We start from the raw sequence: 24,417 nt of genomic DNA on the forward strand, positions 1-24,417 counted from the left end.
CCGTTGCGGCCTCTCTATGGGAAGAAAAAGCTGCATTGGAATGCCGGTGGCCGAACCGCTCCAAAACCCGCGGCATACTGAGGGTTTTGAAGCGGCGCTTATCCCACTGAAATCTCGCAGTTTTTTGGTGCGGCCAAGCCGTGGGGTTTCCGTCCCGTGGGAACCCAGCCTAACACCTCTGTAATATGGATCGATGATACGGGCGTGTTACAGATGGCATTGCAGCTGTATGTCATCAGCATTTCATCAGTGCGGTCACTTGTTTTATTTTCTACTAGAGGAATACTAATCTGTATTTGCCCAATAGAAAATAATCGCAGTGAATGTAAATATGGAGCCGAAAATGGGCAAAAGTGGGCAAAAGTAGCGCATGCTGCATTTTTAAAACATGGCCATGAAAAATAGAGATAGGCTAACTTCACGCAGGAGAGTGCGATATTGGACCGTGACTCACAGCTCGATATCGAGCTCGCCAGCATGTGATATCCCCGCGGACGCGAGCCGTTTTTATATCAAAACCGCCTCGTATTACTTCGGGAAAGTAGCGATCCTCCGCGGGGCTGTCATCCATGGCAAAGGATCGTGGAGTATCTCCCTGTTTTCGATGGGGAGACCTCGCATCACATCTCATTGCACTAGCGTGCATCTCGCATGCAGTGCGATGCTCTCCCCGACCCAGTTGAAAACAATAGGCGATGCAACGGCACGTCCAAAGATAAATGCCATGCGCTGCGAGGAAAAAAATCGCTCTTGTGTATGACCCCATTCAAAAGAATGGGCTGCATATTCGTGGGAGATTTGTGCATCTTGCAAAGCACAACTCTTGCGCGATTTTCTCGGCCGTGTGAAAACGGCCTAAGAAATAACCTCTCTCACTCTCTCCCCCCCGCTCCTCCCTGCTCCCTCCCGCAACTCACCGCTCTCCCCCGCCGGCACCCGAATCTTTAGAGACGAGCGGGCAGGTACTCGCATAAGGTACTACTCGCTCGAGTAATGTGCCTTAGTGAGTACGCTCGCTCATCTCTAATCAGCAATTGTATCTAGGATCTCCATGCTTATTTACATATAGGGCTCGTCACAGACTGCTTCTTTATGTATTTGCTTTGGGGTTTAAATTAAAAAAACCTTGTGTCAATGGGCTTTTAATGAAGCCTGAGATGGTTAACCATTAACTGGAGTTCTGGCGTGGACCAGCAGACCTGCCATAAGACCGAATTCAGACAAGTGTACTTTAGCGCTGTATTTGGTCCGCGTTTAGGGTCCGTGATACAAAGCTAATGTCAATCTATGTATCTATTCATATAGCTGTATTTTTTTACGTCCGTTTTTTGAGAACGTAGCATGACCTGGTTTTGCGTTTTTGCCTCTGTATTACTTATCATGTCTATTAGGCAACTACGGATGACTATGTGACCATCAGAATAAAAATCTACACGGTTGTGATGTCATCTGGAACACGTCCGTATTATGGATTCGTATTACTAACACGTTTCCATCCACTCGTCTGGAGGTGGTCCAGTAGTGGCTGAGAAGCGTGTTTCATACCTACTAGTTTTTGTACATTTTTCCTGATCCATAGAAAGACATATTCTGTTTAACTTTCTTCCCTGCTGCCCTCTGTTGCAAATTCTCTGAACTGCAACCATTCATAAGTGAACCCTGAATCTGCTTTAGATACACAAGCCTAAAATTTCCCCCGTAGGTTAATTGTCCGTCGCACTTCTCCTAGCCACGGTCCATCCCCCAACTAAACAGGTGGCCGCTGTTCACTTAGCACAAGCTCATGCAGGTCCGGCTATTTGCATAAAACTTATTAGCAGCTGCCATGGCAAAGACATCTGTTGCCCTGCGCCGTTATCTGGATCTTCCTAGTATCTGCCATCTCGCTGGCGGCTGCTGCTGTACTGAGGATTAATACACTCGGGTTACTTTAAGGATTTAAATATAATTAAAATGAGCCCTGAATTGAAGCGCGTTATTATTGTGCATTAGGGCCGCCATACGAGAATATGTTATCCAGCTTTAGCATTATGGGACCCACCTAGCTTGCTTATAGACCTGAATGGTGAATATATATATATATATATATATATATATATATATATATATCACGCCATGATTCACCCTCCCTTATATCACTAGATAATCAGGGAAATGTAAAAAAGTTTTTGCCAACCAATAACAGTTGCCTATGGAGTTCCCCTTTAAGGCTTGTCACCCAACTCGCCTAGATTCCTGAATGGCAAATCTGCTTAGTTTTCTTCTATATGATGGGCATGTTACTCATTAATGGGTTTGGGAATGTCGATTGTCAGTTTTTCCAAAGGTGATCTTAATAATTGTCAACTCTCAGAAATGACTACATAGAGTTTTGAACTTGCTGGAATGGGATGACTCAAGATTTGTTTTTGAGGGAAAGGACAAAATGTTAATCAATAGCAAATGAAACTACTCAAAGGTCTGAGCCCTTTTATAGCATCACATAAACTGCCCAGATTGATCAGTCACAATACAAAGTACATCGGTATTATCAAGAGCCAGGCAGCTATCCAGCCTAAAGAGCAAGCGACCAAAAATAGGGCATCTGTTGGCGTTAGAGGGTTCGGGTTATTTCTGGTGTACGTGTTAGAATGACTTCTTCTGAGGTGTAAATGTCACCGAAAGAACACCCACCCTGACCTAGAAATCATTCGGGAGTGTGGACAAGTAGCATTCCTTGGTTAAGAATAGCTAGTGGGGATGTGTGGATCTGGCAGCCTCTTAAGGGACCTTTCACACGGGACAGAACTAGTCCGCGCGGATATTTCTGCGTCACAATGTTATCCCTATGGGGCTTGGATTCCGTGCGTCTTTACTCCGAAACCGCAAGATTAAATACTGCAACGGAAAAGCTTTCTGCTGCAGAATTAAGGACATCTTGCGCAATTGTTGTTGTGGATTTCTAATATAGAGGAGATGTAATTCTGCACTTAAAGTCTACAGAATAAAATACAAGAAATTCTGCAAAATATTCCACGGAACGCGTTTTGCAGTTCAAAATGCAAGAAAATCCACAAACTTTGTCTGGGAGCGGTGGTGTATATTACCTGTAGTTGTTCCTCTGCCGCCCCTCCGATCCGCCAGTTGCAGCCCTTGTTTTCATCTGTCCAAGATGGCCATAGCACAATGCACACTGATTGGCCAGTGGTGATCACATGAAAAACTCTGGCCAATCAGAGAACAGGTGTAGTATACTGGTAGTGGGGGATAAGGTAGTCTGAAGTTTGCGTTGTCTTGTCCATCTTGGCCAGCCAAGAACAGGACCTGAATCCAGTGGATTAGAAGGGTGGAAGAGGAGCACAACTGCTGGAAATATACTCCCTACTCCCTCCGATCTTGTCATAGGATTTTGTCCCAAAACTGAAAAAAATTAAGCAACTTTGCCAATAGTGTTGATAAAATAAAATCTACCATTTCTATGTACACAGCTTCTACACAGGCTTCTGTCTCTCTATGGTTGGAGACTTCAAACAAATCCTGAGTAGTCTGATCCTGTAGACTTACTGCCATGTCCCCCTACGCATTGCTGTAGTCAATTGTCCATAGCTACACCTTAGATTAAAGGGGTTCTCCATGCAAATACTATTAATGACATATCTTCAGGATAGGTCATCAGTAGTTAATAGGCTGGGGTCCGCTGCTTAGGATCCGGGATGATCAGCTGATCGGTCACCACAATACACAGGAGATGGAGAGGAAGAGTTAACTCCGACCCCTATGTAGTGGCTAGCGCTTGTAATTGCAGACGCAGCTCCAATTAAAATAAATGACAACGATAGGTCATCAAGAGTATTTGCATGGAAAACCCATTTAATGTTGACTGATCCCGACAAAATCAGCAATATCTGCTTACTACTCAACGAATACAGGGGCCTCCTGACTGTCCCCCTGACAGTTGATGTTAGGGGATATGAGGATCGGATGATCCAGTGTCTCATAGTAGTGTTGGTGGTCTCGTATGGGGAAAGGACCTTCTTAGGCAATTAGGCCCGGGAACAACTGTATCCTCTTAATCACCTTTAGTTACGCCCCTATGAGACTCATTGCAATTGTTTAATATAACAATAAAGCTGGATTTCAGGTGAAAGATGTAAAGAAAGTAAAAACTCTTATTGGATCCAGGCTAAACTTTTCCTGTTTGTGGCAAACTTTGCTCAATGTGTCCTTTCCGTAAAACCTGCGTTCATGTAGAGACCTCAGGAGTGACACAGCACAAAACAGTCTGAATTATTAATCCCAGCATGATATGATGTAATGGGGAGTTGGCTGATGACAACAGGGACGTTCAGCGGAAGTCTGATCTTATGTTGTGTGCACACACTGCTGTGTTCTGTCTCTTATGTAGAAAGCTCTAAGCCTGGAGCTCAGTGCCCTGGACCTGGGCCTGTGACTCTATCAGTTTGGGTCATTACACCTGGGGCATTTAGCAGTAAATACACTCGTGTGAAATTTTTGTTTTTTGTATTTTTTTTTTGGCCATGATTTCTATGCCTTTTTTGCAAGCATTTTTGGGGTGGAATTTGGTATTTTATTTTCACATTTTGAACACACTTTCTTTTCTGGAGCTGCGTGTTGCAGAAAAAATGCGCTGCAGCTCTGGGAAGATAGAGAGATGAAAGTAAGCCCCGGGAGAACCTCCTTCATCTCCATGGCGAGGCTTCCCCCCACTGCAGAGAGAAAGAGGAAGGGAAGCCCCAGGGGAACCCCCTTCATCTCTCTGCAGTGAAAGGAGGCCCGGCTGCCAAGATGAAGGGGGTTCCCCGGGGCTTCCCTTCATTGCTGGGGAATGTCTTCATCTCAGCAGCAATGTAGGTGTTCCCCTGCTGGGGAGAACAAGGGATTCCCCTTCAGTGGAGATGGAGGGGTTCAAGGGATTTTTCCTGCAAGGGAGAACAAGGGAACCCATCCCAGCTGTGAGAGAATCCCTTGTTCTCCAGCTCGCATAGTCTCCCATAGGAGTCTATGGACACTCCTATGGTTTGCGCACCAAAGATAGGTCAAGACCTATATTTTCGTGCAGCAAGGAATTTTACTTGCTGATGTCCTTTTTATTTAGGTGTGATTTTTTTTTTTTTTTTTCGAGCAGCTAAACTTTTTTCATCTGAACGTTTCCATAGGAAACCATTGGTTCCAATAGTCGTGTTTTTTTTGCGCGTGTAAGTTAGCTGCGCAAATTCAATTGTGTGAATAAGCCCTTATATAACGAATGTGAAAGACTGATCGATTTCTTGTTTGAACGAGCCAGTGATGTATCTGCCTGTATAATGACTCTGACGTCATTCGCTGGTTTGCTCATTCAAACGATAATCGTGTGGTGTTAACGGACGCTAAGGCCGGCGATTATCTGCAGTGGTCACATCACTCTGGGTGGAGGACCGAGGTGGGATTGAACTGTATGCCTTCTTTTGCGCAATTTATTCTGCCACTCAGACAACTCCTTTATCTAAGGGCTCCTACACATGGGCATATTTGTGCGCGTAATATTTATGAGCGCAATACACAGAAAATAGAACTCATTGATTTCAATAGGTTTAATCTTATTTCCTGATTTTGTATGTATTTCTCATGTGCACAAAGCTTGGAGCCGCTCTATCTTTCTGCGCTGTGCAGGATGTGCTTGGCAGCAATGTCCTGGCTTCTATTAAACGTTTTGTCAGCTGTACATAAAACTTCACAGTTTATCGTCTAGTCTAGTATGAGTGACAGTTACTAGGGAGATGACTTCATGGAATTGACTGCAGCTCCAGGGCTCGACAAATCCCAGAAGCCGCGTAACCAAAGTGCCTAGAAATTTGCTGCTGGCGCCTAACTTTTTGTTTTCTTCTGATGTTTTTGATTTACTTATATCTAACTAACACACACAAAAAATCTGTCCAAACATGGATAGTTATGGAACATCCTATACTCTGCTAATTTGGGTGATTCACAGTCAGTTTGGGGCGGATAAGACTTTTAGGGTACTTTCACACAAAATGATAAATTCCTCACCAAACTCTGCAAAGGAGGGCTTCAACAGACAAATGTATGCACAAATACACACTGTGCAATGGAGCGTATTTGTGCATGAACAAGGGTCGTCCGCAGGGTCACACCCCTCCATTTGTTGTTTTTAACCTGCCATGGACTTCTATGGTAGCTTTCTGCATTACACACAGAAGATAGGGCTGATCCTATCTTTTCTCACACGCAGGAATTGCGCACGAGAAACACACAATATATTCATCTGTGTGAATCCAGCCTTACTTTGATAGATCGGATGTTTATAGATGCGTTAATACCAAATATGTATTTTTGTTTTTTGATTTTGATTCTTTTATTATAAATATGGCAAAAGTTTTTTTTTTAAGTTTTATTACTTTTTTTTTATAATTAGTAAAAGTTTATTGTTTATCTTATTCCTTTTTTTTTTTTTTAATCCCCAGAGGGGACAACTTGCGATGCTTTGATCGCTCCTGCAGTATGATTTAATGCCATAACATTACATCATACTGCGATCGGGCAGTCTATCAAGCCACCACATGGGCATGGCTTGATAGGCAGCCCCTGACTGCCATGACACCCACATGGCTCCCTGCAATCTCATTGACAGCGGCAGTTAATGGGTTAACGGCTCAGATCAGTCTCACGGCTAATTGGAGCTGCCACCGGCGGGTGACGGTTGTAAGAAACAGCCGGCGCTTGCGCTTTTTGAAGAGAGGTCACCCCGTGAGCTCTCTTCATACATACATGGTTCTGCTCGGTTGCCCAAACACACTGGAAATGAGTCAGGAGAGTCTTGAATTCTAAACTTGGATTCAGCTTTCTCCTTGGGCCGCACTCTTATACAGTGACATGATGGGCCTGACCAAAGAGCACTGTTGGGTTTCAGCACACATACTATCAGCAGTCAAGTGGACAATCACTCTCTGCTTTACACCAGTGAATTTACAATGGGTTCATTCACATACCCCTCTTTAGGGCTCCATAGAAGTCTATGGGGGGTGCGCAAATACGCACATATTACGCAACAGTATGTGCAAAATACTGAGCAAAATCGAAGTTAAAAGAACATATCCGGACCTCATTAAATCAGGGCGGAGTGTGTTCTTCTCACTTGCGCAAAAAATAGAATCTACTCTATTTTGTGCACATTTGCGCAGCAAACCGCTTCATAGAAGTATGATAGGGGTGTGGTGCACAAATGTGAATGCAATATGCAGCAGAATGCGTGAATGCAGCGCAATTCCATGAAAAAAAGAACACATCAGGACCACATTAGACTAAATAGACTTTTAAGTCATGGCAGGGGTGTGTCCGGCGCCAATGTGAACAGGCCCAGCATGCATTAAAAAAGTACAGTAAAATGCGCCAATATGCGCACATAAACATCTTGCTCGTGGTGCAGATGCGTTGCTCTGAAGCATGCACAAAAATGCATAAGTCTTAGTTCCATAGATGCAAGGGTGGCTTCACAAGGACATATTTGCCCGCGCAATACAGAGAATAGAACTCACCGATACCAATGGATAAATTCTCATTTCCCTTGCATGGGCATTTTTCTAATTTGCAAAAAAAAAAAGAACCTGCAAGATACTGCGCAAAACCATGGTGAAAAGTACGCATCTGGATTCATTTGGGCTAAATTGCTCTTTAAATTACAGCGGGTGGCGGGTGGAGTGTCTTGCGCTCATTGAACAGGCCAGTGAGCGTGGTGCTTAGTAATGGTTGTGGTGCGAGCATGGTGCTTAGTAATGGTTGCGTGTGGTGCGAGCTTGGTGCTTAGTAATGTTTGTGTGTTGTGTGAGCTTGGTGCTTAGTAATGGTTGTGTATGGTGCGAGCATGGTGCTTAGTAATGGTTGTGTGTGGTGCAAGCATGGTGCTTAGTAATGGTTGTGTGTGGTGCGAGCATGGTGCTTAGTAATGGTTGTGTGTGGTGCTTAGTAATGGTTGTGTGTGGTACGAGCATGGTGCGTAGTAATGGTTGTGTGTGGTACGAGCATGGTGCTTAGTATTGGTTGTGTTGTGCGAGCATGGTGCTTAGTAATGGTTGTGTGTGGTGCGAGCATGGTGCTTAGTAATGGTTGTGTGTGGTGCAAGCTTGGTGCTTAGTAATGGTTGTGTATGGTGCGAGCATGGTGCTTAGTAATGGTTGTGTGTGGTGCAAGCATGGTGCTTAGTAATGGTTGTGTGTGGTGCGAGCATGGTGCTTAGTAATGGTTGTGTGTGGTCCGAGCATGGTGCTTAGTAATGGTTGTGTGTGGTGCTTAGTAATGGTTGTGTGTGGTACGAGCATGGTGCGTAGTAATGGTTGTGTGTGGTACGAGCATGGTGCTTAGTATTGGTTGTGTTGTGTGAGCATGGTGCTTAGTAATGGTTGCGTGTGGTGCGAGCATGGTGCTTAGTAATGGTTGTGTGTGGTGCGAGCATGGTGCTTAGTAATGGTTGCGTGTGGTGCGAGCATGGTGCTTAGTAATGGTTGCGTGTGGTACGAGCATGGTGCTTAGTAATGGTTGTGTGTGAAGCGAGCATGGTGCTTAGTAATGGTTGTGGTACGAGCATGGTGCTTAGTAATGGTTGTGTGTTGTGCGAGCATGGTGCTTAGTAATGGTTGTGTGTGGTGCGAGCATGGTGCTTAGTAATGGTTGTGTGTGGTGCGAGCATGATGCTTAGTAATGGTTGTGTGTGGTGCGAGCATGGTGCTTAGTAATGGTTGTGTGTGGTACGAGCATGGTGCTTAGTAATGGTTGTGTGTGGTGTGAGCATGGTGCTTCGTAATGGTTGCGTGTGGTGCGAGCATGATGCTTAGTAATGGTTGTGTGTGGTGCGAGCATGGTGCTTCGTAATGGTTGCGTGTGGTGCGAGCATGGTGCTTAGTAATGGTTGCGTGTGGTACGAGCATGGTGCTTAGTAATGGTTGTGTGTGGTGAGAGCATGGTGCTTAGTAATGGTTGTGTGTGGTGCGAGCATGGTGCTTAGTAATGGTTGTGTGTGGTGCGAGCATGATGCTTAGTAATGGCTGTGTGTGGTGCGAGCATGATGCTTAGTAATGGTTGTGTGTGGTGCAAGCATGATGCTTCGTAATGGTTGCGTGTGGTGCGAGCATGGTGCTTAGTAATGGTTGCGTGTGGTGCAAGCATGGTGCTTAGTAATGGTTGTGTGTGGTGCGAGCATGGTGCTTAGTAATGGTTGTGTGTGGTGCGAGCATGATGCTTAGTAATGGTTGCGTGTGGTGCGAGCATGGTGCTTAGTAATGGTTGTGTGTGGTGCGAGCATGGTGCTTACTAATGGTTGTGTGTGGTGCGAGCATGATGCTTCGTAATGGTTGCGTGTGGTGCGAGTATGGTGCTTAGTAATGGTTGTGTGTGGTGCGAGCATGGTGCTTAGTAATGGTTGTGTGTGGTGCGAGCATGGTGCTTAGTAATGGTTGTGTGTGGTGCGAGCATGATGCTTAGTAATGGTTGTGTGTGGTGCTTCGTAATGGTTGTGTGTTGTGCGAGCATGGTGCGTAGTAATGGTTGTGTGTTGTGTGAGCATGGTGCTTAGTAATGGTTGTGTGTGGTACGAGCCTGGTGCTTAGTATTGGTTGTGTTGTGTGAGCATGGTGCTTAGTAATGGTTGCGTGTGGTGCGAGCATGGTGCTTAGTAATGGTTGTGTGTTGTGTGACCTTGGTGCTTAGTAATGGTTGTGTGTGGTGCGAGCATGGTGCTTAGTAATGTTTGCGTGTGGTGCGAGCATGGTGCTTAGTAATGGTTGTGTGTGGTGCGAGCATGGTGCTTAGTAATGGTTGTGTGTGGTGCTTCGTAATGGTTGTGTGTGGTGCGAGCATGGTGCGTAGTAATGGTTGTGTGTGGTACGAGCATGGTGCTTAGTATTGGTTGTGTTGTGCGAGCATGGTGCTTAGTAATGGTTGCGTGTTGTGTGAGCTTGGTGCTTAGTAATGGTTGTGTGTGGTGCGAGCATGGTGCTTAGTAATGGTTGTGTGTGGTGCAAGCATGGTGCTTAGTAATGGTTGTGTGTGGTGTGAGCATGATGCTTAGTAATGGTTGTGTGTGGTGCGAGCATGATGCTTAGTAATGGTTGTGTGTGGTGCGAGCATGATGCTTCGTAATGGTTGCGTGTGGTGCGAGCATGGTGCTTAGTAATGGTTGCGTGTGGTGCGAGCATGGTGCTTAGTAATGGTTGTGTGTGGTCCGAGCATGGTGCTTAGTAATGGTTGTGTGTGGTGCGAGCATGATGCTTAGTAATGGTTGTGTGTGGTGCGTAGTAATGGTTGTGTGTGGTACGAGCATGGTGCTTAGTAATGGTTGTGTGTGGTGCGAGCATGATGCTTCGTAATGGTTGCGTGTGGTGCGAGCATGGTGCTTAGTAATGGTTGCGTGTGGTGCGAGCATGGTGCTTAGTAATGGTTGTGTGTGGTGCGAGCATGGTGCTTAGTAATGGTTGCATGTGGTGCGAGCATGGTGCTTAGTAATGGTTGTGTGTGGTGCGAGCATGGTGCGTAGTAATGGTTGTGTGTGGTACGAGCATGGTGCTTAGTATTGGTTGTGTTGTGCGAGCATGGTGCTTAGTAATGGTTGCGTGTGGTGCGAGCATGGTGCTTAGTAATGTTTGTGTGTTGTGTGAGCTTGGTGCTTAGTAATGGTTGTGTGTGGTGCGAGCATGATGCTTAGTAATGGTTGTGTGTGGTGCTTCGTAATGGTTGTGTGTGGTGCGAGCATGGTGCGTAGTAATGGTTGTGTGTGGTACGAGCATGGTGCTTAGTAATGGTTGTGTGTGGTACGAGCATGGTGCTTAGTAATGGTTGTGTGTGGTACGAGCATGGTGCTTAGTAATGGTTGTGTGTGAAGCGAGCATGGTGCTTAGTATTGGTTGTGTTGTGCGAGCATGGTGCTTAGTAATGGTTGTGTGTTTTGTGAGCTTAGTGCTTAGTAATGGTTGCGTGTGGTGCGAGCATGGTGCCTAGTAATGGTTGCGTGTGGTACGAGCATGGTGCTTAGTAATGTTTGTGTGTTCTGTGAGCTTGGTGCTTAGTAATGGTTGTGTGTGGTGCGAGCATGGTGCTTAGTAATGGTTGTGTGTTGTGCGAGCATGGTGCTTAGTAATGGTTGTGTGTTGTGCGAGCATGGTGCTTAGTAATGGTTGTGTGTTGTGTGAGCATGATGCTTAGTAATGGTTGTGTGTTGTGTGAGCATGGTGCTTAGTAATGGTTGTGTGTGGTGCGAGCATGGTGCTTAGTAATGGTTGTGTGTGGTACGAGCATGGTGCTTAGTAATGGTTGTGTGTGGTGTGAGCATGGTGCTTCGTAATGGTTGCGTGTGGTGCGAGCATGATGCTTAGTAATGGTTGTGTGTGGTGCGAGCATGGTGCTTCGTAATGGTTGCGTGTGGTGCGAGCATGGTGCTTAGTAATGGTTGCGTGTGGTACGAGCATGGTGCTTAGTAATGGTTGTGTGTGGTGAGAGCATGGTGCTTAGTAATGGTTGTGTGTGGTGCGAGCATGGTGCTTAGTAATGGTTGTGTGTGGTGCGAGCATGATGCTTAGTAATGGCTGTGTGTGGTGCGAGCATGATGCTTAGTAATGGTTGTGTGTGGTGCAAGCATGATGCTTCGTAATGGTTGCGTGTGGTGCGAGCATGGTGCTTAGTAATGGTTGCGTGTGGTGCAAGCATGGTGCTTAGTAATGGTTGTGTGTGGTGCGAGCATGGTGCTTAGTAATGGTTGTGTGTGGTGCGAGCATGATGCTTAGTAATGGTTGCGTGTGGTGCGAGCATGGTGCTTAGTAATGGTTGTGTGTGGTGCGAGCATGGTGCTTACTAATGGTTGTGTGTGGTGCGAGCATGATGCTTCGTAATGGTTGCGTGTGGTGCGAGTATGGTGCTTAGTAATGGTTGTGTGTGGTGCGAGCATGGTGCTTAGTAATGGTTGTGTGTGGTGCGAGCATGGTGCTTAGTAATGGTTGTGTGTGGTGCGAGCATGATGCTTAGTAATGGTTGTGTGTGGTGCTTCGTAATGGTTGTGTGTTGTGCGAGCATGGTGCGTAGTAATGGTTGTGTGTTGTGTGAGCATGGTGCTTAGTAATGGTTGTGTGTGGTACGAGCCTGATGCTTAGTATTGGTTGTGTTGTGTGAGCATGGTGCTTAGTAATGGTTGCGTGTGGTGCGAGCATGGTGCTTAGTAATGGTTGTGTGTTGTGTGACCTTGGTGCTTAGTAATGGTTGTGTGTGGTGCGAGCATGGTGCTTAGTAATGTTTGCGTGTGGTGCGAGCATGGTGCTTAGTAATGGTTGTGTGTGGTGCGAGCATGGTGCTTAGTAATGGTTGTGTGTGGTGCTTCGTAATGGTTGTGTGTGGTGCGAGCATGGTGCGTAGTAATGGTTGTGTGTGGTACGAGCATGGTGCTTAGTATTGGTTGTGTTGTGCGAGCATGGTGCTTAGTAATGGTTGCGTGTTGTGTGAGCTTGGTGCTTAGTAATGGTTGTGTGTGGTGCGAGCATGGTGCTTAGTAATGGTTGTGTGTGGTGCAAGCATGGTGCTTAGTAATGGTTGTGTGTGGTGTGAGCATGATGCTTAGTAATGGTTGTGTGTGGTGCGAGCATGATGCTTAGTAATGGTTGTGTGTGGTGCGAGCATGATGCTTCGTAATGGTTGCGTGTGGTGCGAGCATGGTGCTTAGTAATGGTTGCGTGTGGTGCGAGCATGGTGCTTAGTAATGGTTGTGTGTGGTCCGAGCATGGTGCTTAGTAATGGTTGTGTGTGGTGCGAGCATGATGCTTAGTAATGGTTGTGTGTGGTGCGTAGTAATGGTTGTGTGTGGTACGAGCATGGTGCTTAGTAATGGTTGTGTGTGGTGCGAGCATGATGCTTCGTAATGGTTGCGTGTGGTGCGAGCATGGTGCTTAGTAATGGTTGCGTGTGGTGCGAGCATGGTGCTTAGTAATGGTTGTGTGTGGTGCGAGCATGGTGCTTAGTAATGGTTGCATGTGGTGCGAGCATGGTGCTTAGTAATGGTTGTGTGTGGTGCGAGCATGGTGCGTAGTAATGGTTGTGTGTGGTACGAGCATGGTGCTTAGTATTGGTTGTGTTGTGCGAGCATGGTGCTTAGTAATGGTTGCGTGTGGTGCGAGCATGGTGCTTAGTAATGTTTGTGTGTTGTGTGAGCTTGGTGCTTAGTAATGGTTGTGTGTGGTGCGAGCATGATGCTTAGTAATGGTTGTGTGTGGTGCTTCGTAATGGTTGTGTGTGGTGCGAGCATGGTGCGTAGTAATGGTTGTGTGTGGTACGAGCATGGTGCTTAGTAATGGTTGTGTGTGGTACGAGCATGGTGCTTAGTAATGGTTGTGTGTGGTACGAGCATGGTGCTTAGTAATGGTTGTGTGTGAAGCGAGCATGGTGCTTAGTATTGGTTGTGTTGTGCGAGCATGGTGCTTAGTAATGGTTGTGTGTTTTGTGAGCTTAGTGCTTAGTAATGGTTGCGTGTGGTGCGAGCATGGTGCCTAGTAATGGTTGCGTGTGGTACGAGCATGGTGCTTAGTAATGTTTGTGTGTTCTGTGAGCTTGGTGCTTAGTAATGGTTGTGTGTGGTGCGAGCATGGTGCTTAGTAATGGTTGTGTGTTGTGCGAGCATGGTGCTTAGTAATGGTTGTGTGTTGTGCGAGCATGGTGCTTAGTAATGGTTGTGTGTTGTGTGAGCATGATGCTTAGTAATGGTTGTGTGTTGTGTGAGCATGGTGCTTAGTAATGGTTGTGTGTGGTGCGAGCATGGTGCTTAGTAATGGTTGTGTGTGGTACGAGCATGGTGCTTAGTAATGGTTGCGTGTGGTGCGAGCATGGTGCTTAGTAATGGCTGTGTGTGGCGCGAGCATGGTGCTTAGTAATTTAGGGCTATGACCAATCTGAGCGAAAACATTGAACCTTCTCTCTTCTTCATTGCAGGTGGACAGAATAGGGAATCATGGGAGCCGTGGTTATAGATGACAATCCGTCCAAAGTTAAGGCACCGGATGGTGGTTGGGGATGGGCAGTTCTCTTTGGTTGCTTTGTCATCACTGGATTCTCCTATGCTTTCCCTAAAGCAGTCAGCGTTTTCTTCAAGGAACTTATCAGAGAGTTTGGCATTGGCTACAGTGACACAGCATGGATATCCTCCATCCTACTTGCTATGCTATATGGTACAGGTAAGTGGTGGAATAGTCTCAATATGTAAGTATAATGTCGGATATGTAGGTGTAACAGTCATCTGGTACAGGAACAGAGTAGCTGACCACCTTGACTGCCAACTTTGCCTCGTCTTCCCTGGTTTCCATTACTTTGCTATATTACTATAGTCATATTCTAAATGACTTGGGATACTGTAAACCAGTAGCCCAGATAACCCTGTAACACAAATAGATGACTATTATTATTTCTTTTTGGCAATCAATGGGGCTGGAATGATGTAAATTTCCAATTCTTATGAGTAACTGTGGTAGAGTAGACTGAAATCTGTTTTGTGGATTGATACACTCATGTACGTGGAAATGGTTTTTCAAGACTAGGGAACCACTTTAGGTACCCTTTTAGAGCCTTCTGAAATAATAAAGGGGGTGGGGTGTCATTCTCTATATTAGGCCTCTTTCACACAGACGATGTGCTTTTACCATGATCAGGAGCGGCGTATTGCCAAAAAATTGCGCTGCTGAGAGAGAGAGATTTTTATTTCAGCCAGGCAGCACAAAACCTTCAACTCAATACATACACCCATCTGACATTCTTTATCAGCACTACCCGCTGCTTAACTCACTCCCCCTCCCTCTGGCAATGATTCACAAACTCCCTCTCGCCCCCATTGCCATTGTTTAGCAGCACTACCCTCTGCTAATCTCACCCCCCTCCCTCTGGCATGGTTTCACAAACTCCCTCTCCCTCCCGTTGCCATTGTTTAGCAGCACTGCCCTCTGCTAATCTCACCCTCCCTCTGGCATGGTTTCACAAGCTCCCTCTCCCTCCCGTTGCCATTGTTTAGCAGCACTACCCTCTGCTAATCTCACTCCCCTTCCTTCTGGAATGGTTTCACAAACTCCCTCTCCCTCCCATTGCCATTGTTTAGCAGCACTACCCTCTGCTAATCTCACTCCCCTTCCCTCTGGCATGGTTTCACAAACTCCCTCTCCCTCCCATTGCCATTGTTTAGCAGCTTTAGCTGCTGTCCAATATTTTTAGGTGCGATTTTTTTTTTTGGACGTGGCTTAAAATCGTTCATCTGAATGTTTCCATAGGAAACCATTGCCTCTATTAGTTGCGGTTTTTTTTTTGCGTGTGTAACTTAGCTGCGCAAAATTGACCACATGAATGAGCCCTTATTGTGTTTTGCATATTTGATGCACATGAAAAATATGCCACCATTAAATTGGAAGAATTTGATAGGTGAGCCCTTATATGGATTGTTGGCTAAACTACAAATAAAGATGATTACAGAATTGCAAAATTGATTGCATGTGAGTGATTAGGATGATTTCCATGGTAATTTTATAAGGGACTGATTAACTCTAGAATGCTCTTTTGCCAGGAGAAGTGGAATTAATTAGTCTTGTGAGTCATCTCCACCACTACTTCCCATGTGTCATTGCCTAGCAAGTGAAGAATAGAGCTTTGTGGAGCATGGAAGCAAAAAAACCCCCAAAACCTAACACCTCAAATGCCAAAGTCCGCTTCTGTTTCCTACATAGTGATGAATGCGGGCACACCTATTAAGTGTAACGAAAAGTGGTGCTTTATACACTACATTAATAAATGGTGCAAAGTGTGTGCTCCATGTGTATGAGCAAAGTGGTATTACTAAACATTTTATGCAGGTCGTGTCAATTCCATAGACCTGTGCCATTATTTTGCTCTAAAAGAATAAAAATGGCGCTATCTGACTTTAAATTATATTATTTAGCAGGACAATTACGAAATCTTCACTTCTGGTTTGTTGGGGAGGAGATGCCATTGACTGATTATTATTTGGCTAGTGAGATGGCTGGGCGAAATTTAATTGATTTTTTTGGAACACCCGGAATATACAAAACCATCTAGACTTCTACCTCTACATAAGCTGGCCCTATCGGTTTGGCGTACAGCCAAGGCGGTCCAACAGTTTACTGACACAATGACTGATACCCCTCTATGGGGAAATCCCACCCTGTTATCACTGCAATCATTGCAGGATGTTGGATATTGGGTTGCTCTGGGGGATAAATGTACTGGGGGGACATATGTGAGGATAATATAATGCTGTCCTATATGCAGGTGCCAGAGAAGCTACAGATGCCTGGATTACAGCTCTTTAGATATTTTCAGGCATGCTTTAACCCCTTGAGTGGCACGCCCGGAAAATTTCCGGGACGAGCTCCACTGCTCATAGCAACATAGCCCGGAAGATGTATCACTATGGGAGCTGCAGAGCACAATGCCACAAGCTGTGACAGTGTGCTCTGCCTGCACAGACCCACAGAAAACAAAGCAAGGGCTTTGAAAAACCAGCAGAAGATATTGCCGATATGTCGGCAATCTCCTGCTTTGTTTACAGGTTGCCATAGAGACCATTGGCTTGTCAGAAGCAAGCCGATGGTCTCTGTGGCAGGGAGAGCTTGGTGTTTGGCTGTCAGAGGACAGCTAGGTACTAGCTCTTACAGCAGAGATCAGAGAAAACCTCCGATCTCTACTGTGTTAACCCTTTACATGCTGCAGTTTATGTGACTGCAGCATGTAAAGGGCTGTCACTGCAGCATGTAAAGGGCTGTCACCATCGGACCCCCGGAATGTGATCAGGGGTCCTGATGGGTCCCTGTGGAAGTCCCCTAAAAGGGACAAAAAAAAATAAAAATAAAAAAAAAAGTTAAAAAATTATAAAAAAAATAATAAAAACACTTGTCTCCCTTTACTTTGTAAAAAATCAAAAATACAGTCACACATGTGGTATCCATGCGTCGTAATGACCCAGAGAAGGAAGTTAATACATTATTTAACCCCTTAATGACATGGCCCCATATTTTCTTTTTTCCCCATTTCTTTTTTTCCTCCCCCCCTGTTTAAAAAATCACAACTTGTCCCACAAAAAACAAGCCCTCATATGGCCATGTCAATGGAAAAATGAAAACGTTATGGCTCTTGAGACGCAACTGCAAAATTAGTTGAAATTCAATGATAAGACCATTTTAAAAAACCTGCCCTGGTGGGCACGACAGGGTGGTAGGAAACCCGCCACTCAAGGGGTTAAATGCTCAGTTTCCACCAAATTTTTCCAAGTACCCAATAGTGGGAATTGTTAAAACACAGGGACCTAAGGGACTAATATCAATACTCTACACACATTTGTTGTCGGCCAAATGGACCTTGATCCATTATCAGTTTATGACCAGTGGAAAATTAATATTCCCACATTGTCAACAGAGGATTGGCAGGAGGCAACGGGATCGCACCTACTAATATCACCGGCAATTAATAATAAACTTATACAATGGTATATTGTATATCAGGCGTATCTTACATCAGTTCGTTTGAACAAAATGGGTAGAATTAGCACAACATCTTGCCATAGATGTCGTCAACCAAATGCCGATTTTGGGCACTTACTGTGGGAATGTTTTTATGTAAAGAGTTTTTGGGAGGAAGTGTTCACTTTTCCAACTGGTCATCTGCCTGTACCTCTGGTTTTGGATCCAAAAATAGCAATATTTGGATTAATGGATGAGGAAGTGTGGACCCATCACAACTCGATATTTATCAGGGAGGTGGTATTTGTAGCTAGGAAGAGGGTGGCTATGGGATGGATGGCAACAAGACCGCCCTCCATCTCATACTGGATGAGGCTGGTTGATACCATAATCCCCGATGAAAAGGTGGTCTATCAACACAGAGGATGCCCTGATAAATTTGAAAAGGTATGGGGTCTATGGACAAACTCGCACAATACATTACAAGTTGAATAAACATAATCTTGAGAAATAATAGAAGTGAGGGAGAAATAAATACACAATGAACCAAACATATTAAAGGTTTTATTTTTCAAATGCTAAGTGTTATACATAGGATGCTATATAACCACAGTGTGATGTAAGATACAGAAAAAATGAGAAATACATTATGCAGAACTGAATGTAATACTTGTTTTGCAATCTGCTAATAAAGCGAAGTAAAAAAAAAATCCATTCTTGTATGACAAAACCATCCATGACATGGATAATTAGCATTTCGTGAGTTGGCATCCAATAGCTTGCCTGCTACTTTCTGGCTGCAAAATAAAAATCGTATATACAGTCCCTATTGAAGAGGGACAATACCTCCGTCATCGTACATATGATTGAACATGCCACGTGCCCCTCATCAGAGATCCATAAAAAATAATGTATAATTTTGGAGGTATACTGTGGGCCCATTGCGGGTCATGGAAGCTGATCTGTGCATGAGTCCTTGGATCGACCTTCTATAGAATTTGGGTTGACATGGGATTAGAGGATATGGAAACATGCCCCTTAAAGAGCCCTTTAAATCACGGGGTAAGAGGGAAACCCTGATTTGGAAAACACCTTGTTGCTCACGTGCAGAAAGGGGTATTTGTATGTTGGGATCACTTGTTTAGCTTTCCTTTTTGTTTTGATTGTTTGTGCCAGCAATGTAGTATTTTTCTCAGTTGCAGAAGCTGTATATTATTTCTCTAACAGAGCTGGATAAGCCAAATCAGGATAAGGACGGTCTAATCCGGCATAGAGTAGTGTATGGCTGCTGAGTGAAGACAGACTAAAGTGCAGCTGGACTGGCAGCCTGCCAGACATTTACATGCAATCTGCTATATTTCAGTGTCCTATGATATTAGAATACGTGCGTGAATAGAGGGGTCCTTTACTTTGACGCTTCCCCCCTTATTAACGAAAGCCAGAAGCAACTTCCAGCATATCTCTTACTACTGTAGGCAGCTGACTGTCGGATAACTGCTGTTCAATGAAGCAATGGCAGCAAGATCCCCATTGTATCTGCTAGAACTGGTCATTTTATATGGGTTGTCCAGGTCTAAATTATTGATGGCCTATCCTCAGGATAAATCATCAATAGTACATTGGTGGGGATCCTTTGCCTGGGTTCCCTGACGATCGGCTTTTCAAAGGGCTGATGCTCTCCTGAGCTGAACCGAATTCTACAAGAAGAAGACAGCTCCGTTCTTACTGCAGTGGCCAGGCTTGGTATTGTAGGTCACATTCACAATGGAATCTTTGCCTGCAATACCAAGCCTGGCCACTACAGTAAGAGCGGAGCTGTCTATTTCCTGGAGAAATCTGCTCAGTGCACAAATATTCTGGCCTGGCAAATTAGCATGGGTCTGTCATGGCATCGGTTGCGCTGTGACTTTAGATTTGTGCTGCATCATGCATGTTTCACTCAGCCTGGGCAGTAGAAAGTTAATGATTCCCTCTGCTGGTTAGCTGCTGGGCTGGCTAAGATGATAGCTCAGCCAGCCAGTCATCTACTTTATTAGTTTTGTTTTGCTATAGGACTGGCTGGGATGATTGTCAGCTCAGTCAGTCAATCAGATTCTTTCTTCGACACACTCTGCGGGTTATACTGCTTGTGTATTGGCCATTTGATGTGCCAGAGAATCTTGTGTTTGTTTTCTGTGTGTTAGTTAGGAATCTAGTTTCTGCCTACTTTATTTGTTTTAGGGATTTAGTATTTGTTCCGTAGTCACCAGATAAGTTCAGATTGGTTCTGGTCTCTCTCCCATAGTGGGGTTGTCCATTTCAGGATGGCTACTCTGCTTGAGGAATCAGTCTGGTTCAGACAACTCTGGCATTTTGGTCCCTGTGGTCCTCCTTGCCTAGTAACATTCAGTTCTATTACCATTAGTCATTTTCTGTTCCGTAAACTGGTCAAACCAGAGATGACATTATAACCAGCCACAAACACCACAGAATTTAGGCATCCACATCAACCAACAGAAAGGATTCAGACATTCGACAACCATGCAAATAGGTTGAGGACAAAGGCGGCAGACAACATATATATAATATATATCTGCTGTGTATATGGTGTGCATGGTACTGTGTCTCACTTTACAGAGAGCCCAGGCCGGCCTGCAGTGAGGAGGGTCTGGACTTAGGTCACTGTCCTCAGTATACTATGGTAGTATGTAGGCCTCCACTGCGGGAGCCAATTGGCAGGTTTTGGCATGACCTGGGCATTACCTGTAGCTCAGCCTGGCCAACCCATACTTCCAGTGGAGACATGCTACACTAGTACCCTGACAGAGTAGGGACTATGGCATCAGACATCACCCACCTGACTGAGTAGGGACATCCGATGTCCAGAGCCACACCTGAAAGAAGGGTAAGGGAGCAGGAGCCAGCAGACCATGCAGATAAGGGGAATATTCAGGGAGAGTGGGGGGGACAGGACATGACTAGACACCAGCATCTGACAACCCATATAGACACAGATTCACACAACTGATAAGGTTCGAGCTAGCATGCATGCTCAACCAAACAGGCAGACAGGAGACTAAGGTATTAGACATCACCCATCTGAAGGAGTCTAACAAATAGTTCAGACACAGCATGCATGCACACAGGAAAGGAAAATAACCCACACTCATGAGAGGGCTTGGCAATAATAAATACACATCAGTAATGGCTGATTGGCTTCAGGGAACACACCTCTCTGTCAACCAATCAGTCCATTCACCATAGGAGATATTGAAGGTGGAAAGAGAGTCAGGGTCCATCTGGGAATCCCCAACAGATGACACCAAAGGGATCTTCTGCAGTGACAGAATACCCTGAGGGATTGCTGATGGATGGCACCAAAGGGAGCTTCTGCAGTGACAGGACAAAGGCTTTCAAACACGCCTAAGGAATGAACACGTAGACAAGTCTGACATAAAGACGCCACCTAGGTTCCACTACCTGTTGAGGATGGCACGTCATAATGACACGAGTCTTAGGCAATGGATCCCCAACAGTCTACTTGTGGCATTGAGGCACAGGATTGGAGCAATAGGTGTGGAGAATGATCAAGGAAAGCCAGGAGTCGGTATCAGGAGGTCTCGTGTTGCGGTAAAAAAGGAGGAGGTGGGTAGCATTGTCAAGAAGGAAGTCAGAGGTCAGTATCAGGAGGTCTCGTGTCATGGTACAAATGGAGGAGACAGGTAGCCTTGTCAAGAAGGAAGTCAGAGGTCGGTATCAGGATGTCTTTAGTTAAAATAGCAGAGGAGTAGGCAGGAGTGAAGCTTGATCAAGGCTGTGGAGCACAATAATTATGCGCTGCTACAGTGGTAATGTCAGGCTTTTATAATGAGCCTGATTATAAGCAAGTTGGGGCTACGACAGGGAGACAGAAACTAGTTTAACAGGAGCATGGAACAAGGCTAGGTTCAGTAGGCGAGCTTGTCCAGCAAGCTGGATAGCTCACAGGGCAGTGACACCGTTAGGAGCACAGGAGGGACCGAGGTTTGGGTCCTGACACTACTTTTGATGACTTAACCTGAGGTTAGGCAATCAGTAGTTTACCACCAGATAACCCATTTAATGTCTTTCTTATTTAATTGTACAATCATTATAAACAGATGTAATGTGATCTCTCTATATGGAGCCTTAACTATGGAAAGGCCAGTTTTTATAGAGTTCAGAAGTGATAATGGAAAAGATTTTCTAATGTGAATGTGTCAAAGGCCTTGTTTTAAAATGCACCAAGATTTGGTACATAATGTTGTATCAGGTTTTAATCCTATTAATAAAACAAGTACGGGGGCATGGCTTAGTGGGACAGGCATGTGACTTAGATATGACAGCATGGACCCAAGTATTGCCAAAATGTTAGCGCAGAGTACACCAATAAGTAGTATAAGGTTCATTTTAGCATCTAGCAGAAGCCGCTGTGATAAATGTAGCACATTTTTAGGCTTGTCTGATCTAAGTTTACACTGTCTGTTAGAGAGGATTAATAACTCTGTCCCACTGTTCCTTCTAATCTTGTACAGCCCTTTTAATGAACAAACAGAGCCATTTCCCCCTGCGGTTGCACTTTGCCTTCTAAATTTATAGAACCCGGTGACTCCCTCTGAGTAAACGATACATTAACATGAATACATAAAAGATTGACGACCTTGTTATGTATAATCGATTTTTAAAAAATATATCACTTTCCTCATTTACATGAAAGAGTTACATCAAAGAAATGTAAAAGTTCAGATCTGAATAACCGAGATTGTTAAAACTGTCTTCATTGTGATTGATCTACAGTTGCTTTACTATGCCTCACATTTTAATGCCAAGCTCCTCTACGTGCAGGTGTGTACTCAAAAGCACATTATCTGGAGTGGTTAGATGATGATAAATCGGCTTTTGTCACACTGGTCCCTCACTAATGATGTGTAATCCCCCATTTAGTGACAGATTAGCCTGTCCAGTATGACACAAGGATGCCTTATCTTGATTCAACATTCAGTGGCTCCATTATTAACAAGGGTGTAATGCAGCTTGTATTAGTAAATTGCCTCCTTGGCAAGTTTCATGTTTTCACTACAATATTAGATCAAGTATCAGTATGATTTATTTGTATAAACTCTCCTCATTTGAGGATACCAACCGGTTTTATGTAGTGAGTAAACTGGCCATACACAAAGATAAATGTTGGCCGATCCCATCGAAATTGGTAGCATAAACCAACAATCAAGTGTGTGTGGGGACAGTCCTACTGTTCGATTTAACCTTTTACAATCCACTGTCTGACGTCTGAAGGCTGTACAGCTCTGATGTTGGAAGATGTCCATCGGGGTTCTCTTACTGTATATTGCCAGCCTCTCTGCTGTCGGAGCCTATCCAACGAATCACCTCATGCAGTACTGGCTTTAGCCAGCAGATAGCGCCGTTGTATAACGGCAGAAAAAGAGTAAGCCCCCTAGGAAAACCAAGATACAAATTGGATTGGAAAGGGTTAAACCTGCTTTGTCATACAGCCTAAGGAAGGGTATGTATTATGTTTGTGTAGGGCGCAAGTATGGTTCCCCTCATGGTCATCACCAACATGTCAGACCAAGACATAAATAAGGTCCATACAGAACACTAATTTACCAAGAATGGAAACATGACAAACACAAATATGCCAAAACATATGCATTATATTAGTGCAAAAAAAGATAGCGAAACAAGGCAAATAATGGTAATAGAAATACAGAAATGGGAACACTATCGCTAACCAACTTAGGTGAGGCAGACCTTGCCTAGAAGCAGGGTGTTCACCCCTATCGGGGTGGCCCCACATCAAAAACCAAGGGGGCCAAGTCTATCCGTAGATGGAGGATAGGGAAGATGCCTAATGCTGATGGAAAGAACATATAACACAGTATTTCATAGAACTGAATAGGCCCCACACAAGCTAAATAGCCACTGGTTCTTGGTACTATTGTACCTTGTTGACACTGGAAGTGGTGGGTGTTGACAAGGGTAAGGCAGTTTGACAGCCAGGTGACGCCCCCAGTCCCTAATAGGCTGCACGGCTCGCTCCCTCAGATACTGTGACTCACCACTCCAGTCTCCCTTGGTTGCACGGCTCGCTGCTCCCGTCCTTGGGCTGCCACTCACCACTCCGATCTCCCCACAGTGACACCGCTGGAGCTGCTATGGCACAAAGAAGAGCTCCGGCCCAGGGTGAGTGACAGGAGGCAGGAGGGGTACCAAGGATGCAGCCGGACACCGGGTAGGAGGAGACGCTGGGAGCGCTGCTCCAGGGAATGTAACTGCGGCCGCACATGCCTTGCCTAGTAGGGAGAGTAAGGGAGTGGAGCGGGGCGAGTGGGGTAAGTCTGGAGGGGAGATGATGTTACATGGCCGGCAATGTCCTAGCAGCGTGGGGATGTAGTTATGGCTGGGATGGAGGGTTAGTTTCAGTGTTAGGCTTACATTATTAACTGTAAATCCTTCCATGTTACTGCTTCTCCGTCTCTAACATTGAAACATTTAAACATAATATAAGCCTAACACTGAAACTAACCCTAACCCTAACCCTCCATCCCAGCCATAAGTAAATCCCCGCACTGCTAGGACCTTGCTCCAGGCAGCCAATCAGCATCTTTTGGGCATACACTGGGCGGATACAGCCTTCACTATGTCTTCACCCATACTTGTGGTGGAGACAAGATACACCAGTACCCAGGTTTTCAGATGACAGGAGTATGTTGCCTCACCAGGCACCTCAGTCAGGATACTGTTCAGACTAAACTTGGTTCAGACATGGTATAGGCATCAGACACTACACCTGACGGAGTTCTGACAAGACACAGTCCTGAAACAGGCAGGACACAGCCAAACAGAATAAAGTCAGGAGAATAACAAGCACCTTGTGAGAGGAGGGGCCAGGATATATGTGCACAGAGCAATGGTGATTGGATAGCTG

At 45.1% G+C, this 24,417-nt stretch overlaps 1 protein-coding gene across 3 annotated transcripts in view; it reads left to right on the forward strand.

Annotated features, from left to right (window-relative positions):
• Positions 1-24,417, forward strand: part of SLC16A3 (solute carrier family 16 member 3) — a 43,873-nt gene that overhangs the window by 12,872 nt on the left and 6,584 nt on the right. For all 3 annotated transcript variants that reach the window (XM_066588070.1, XM_066588069.1, XM_066588068.1), the window contains exon 2: positions 13,951-14,192. In XM_066588070.1, the coding sequence (XP_066444167.1) occupies positions 13,970-14,192 (223 nt within the window). In that variant the 5' untranslated portion in view covers positions 13,951-13,969. The remainder of the gene's footprint in view (positions 1-13,950; positions 14,193-24,417) is intronic.

Source organism: Eleutherodactylus coqui, chromosome 13, assembly GCF_035609145.1.
Source record: "Eleutherodactylus coqui strain aEleCoq1 chromosome 13, aEleCoq1.hap1, whole genome shotgun sequence".
In the NCBI taxonomy this organism is placed as follows: Eukaryota; Metazoa; Chordata; class Amphibia; order Anura; family Eleutherodactylidae; genus Eleutherodactylus; species Eleutherodactylus coqui.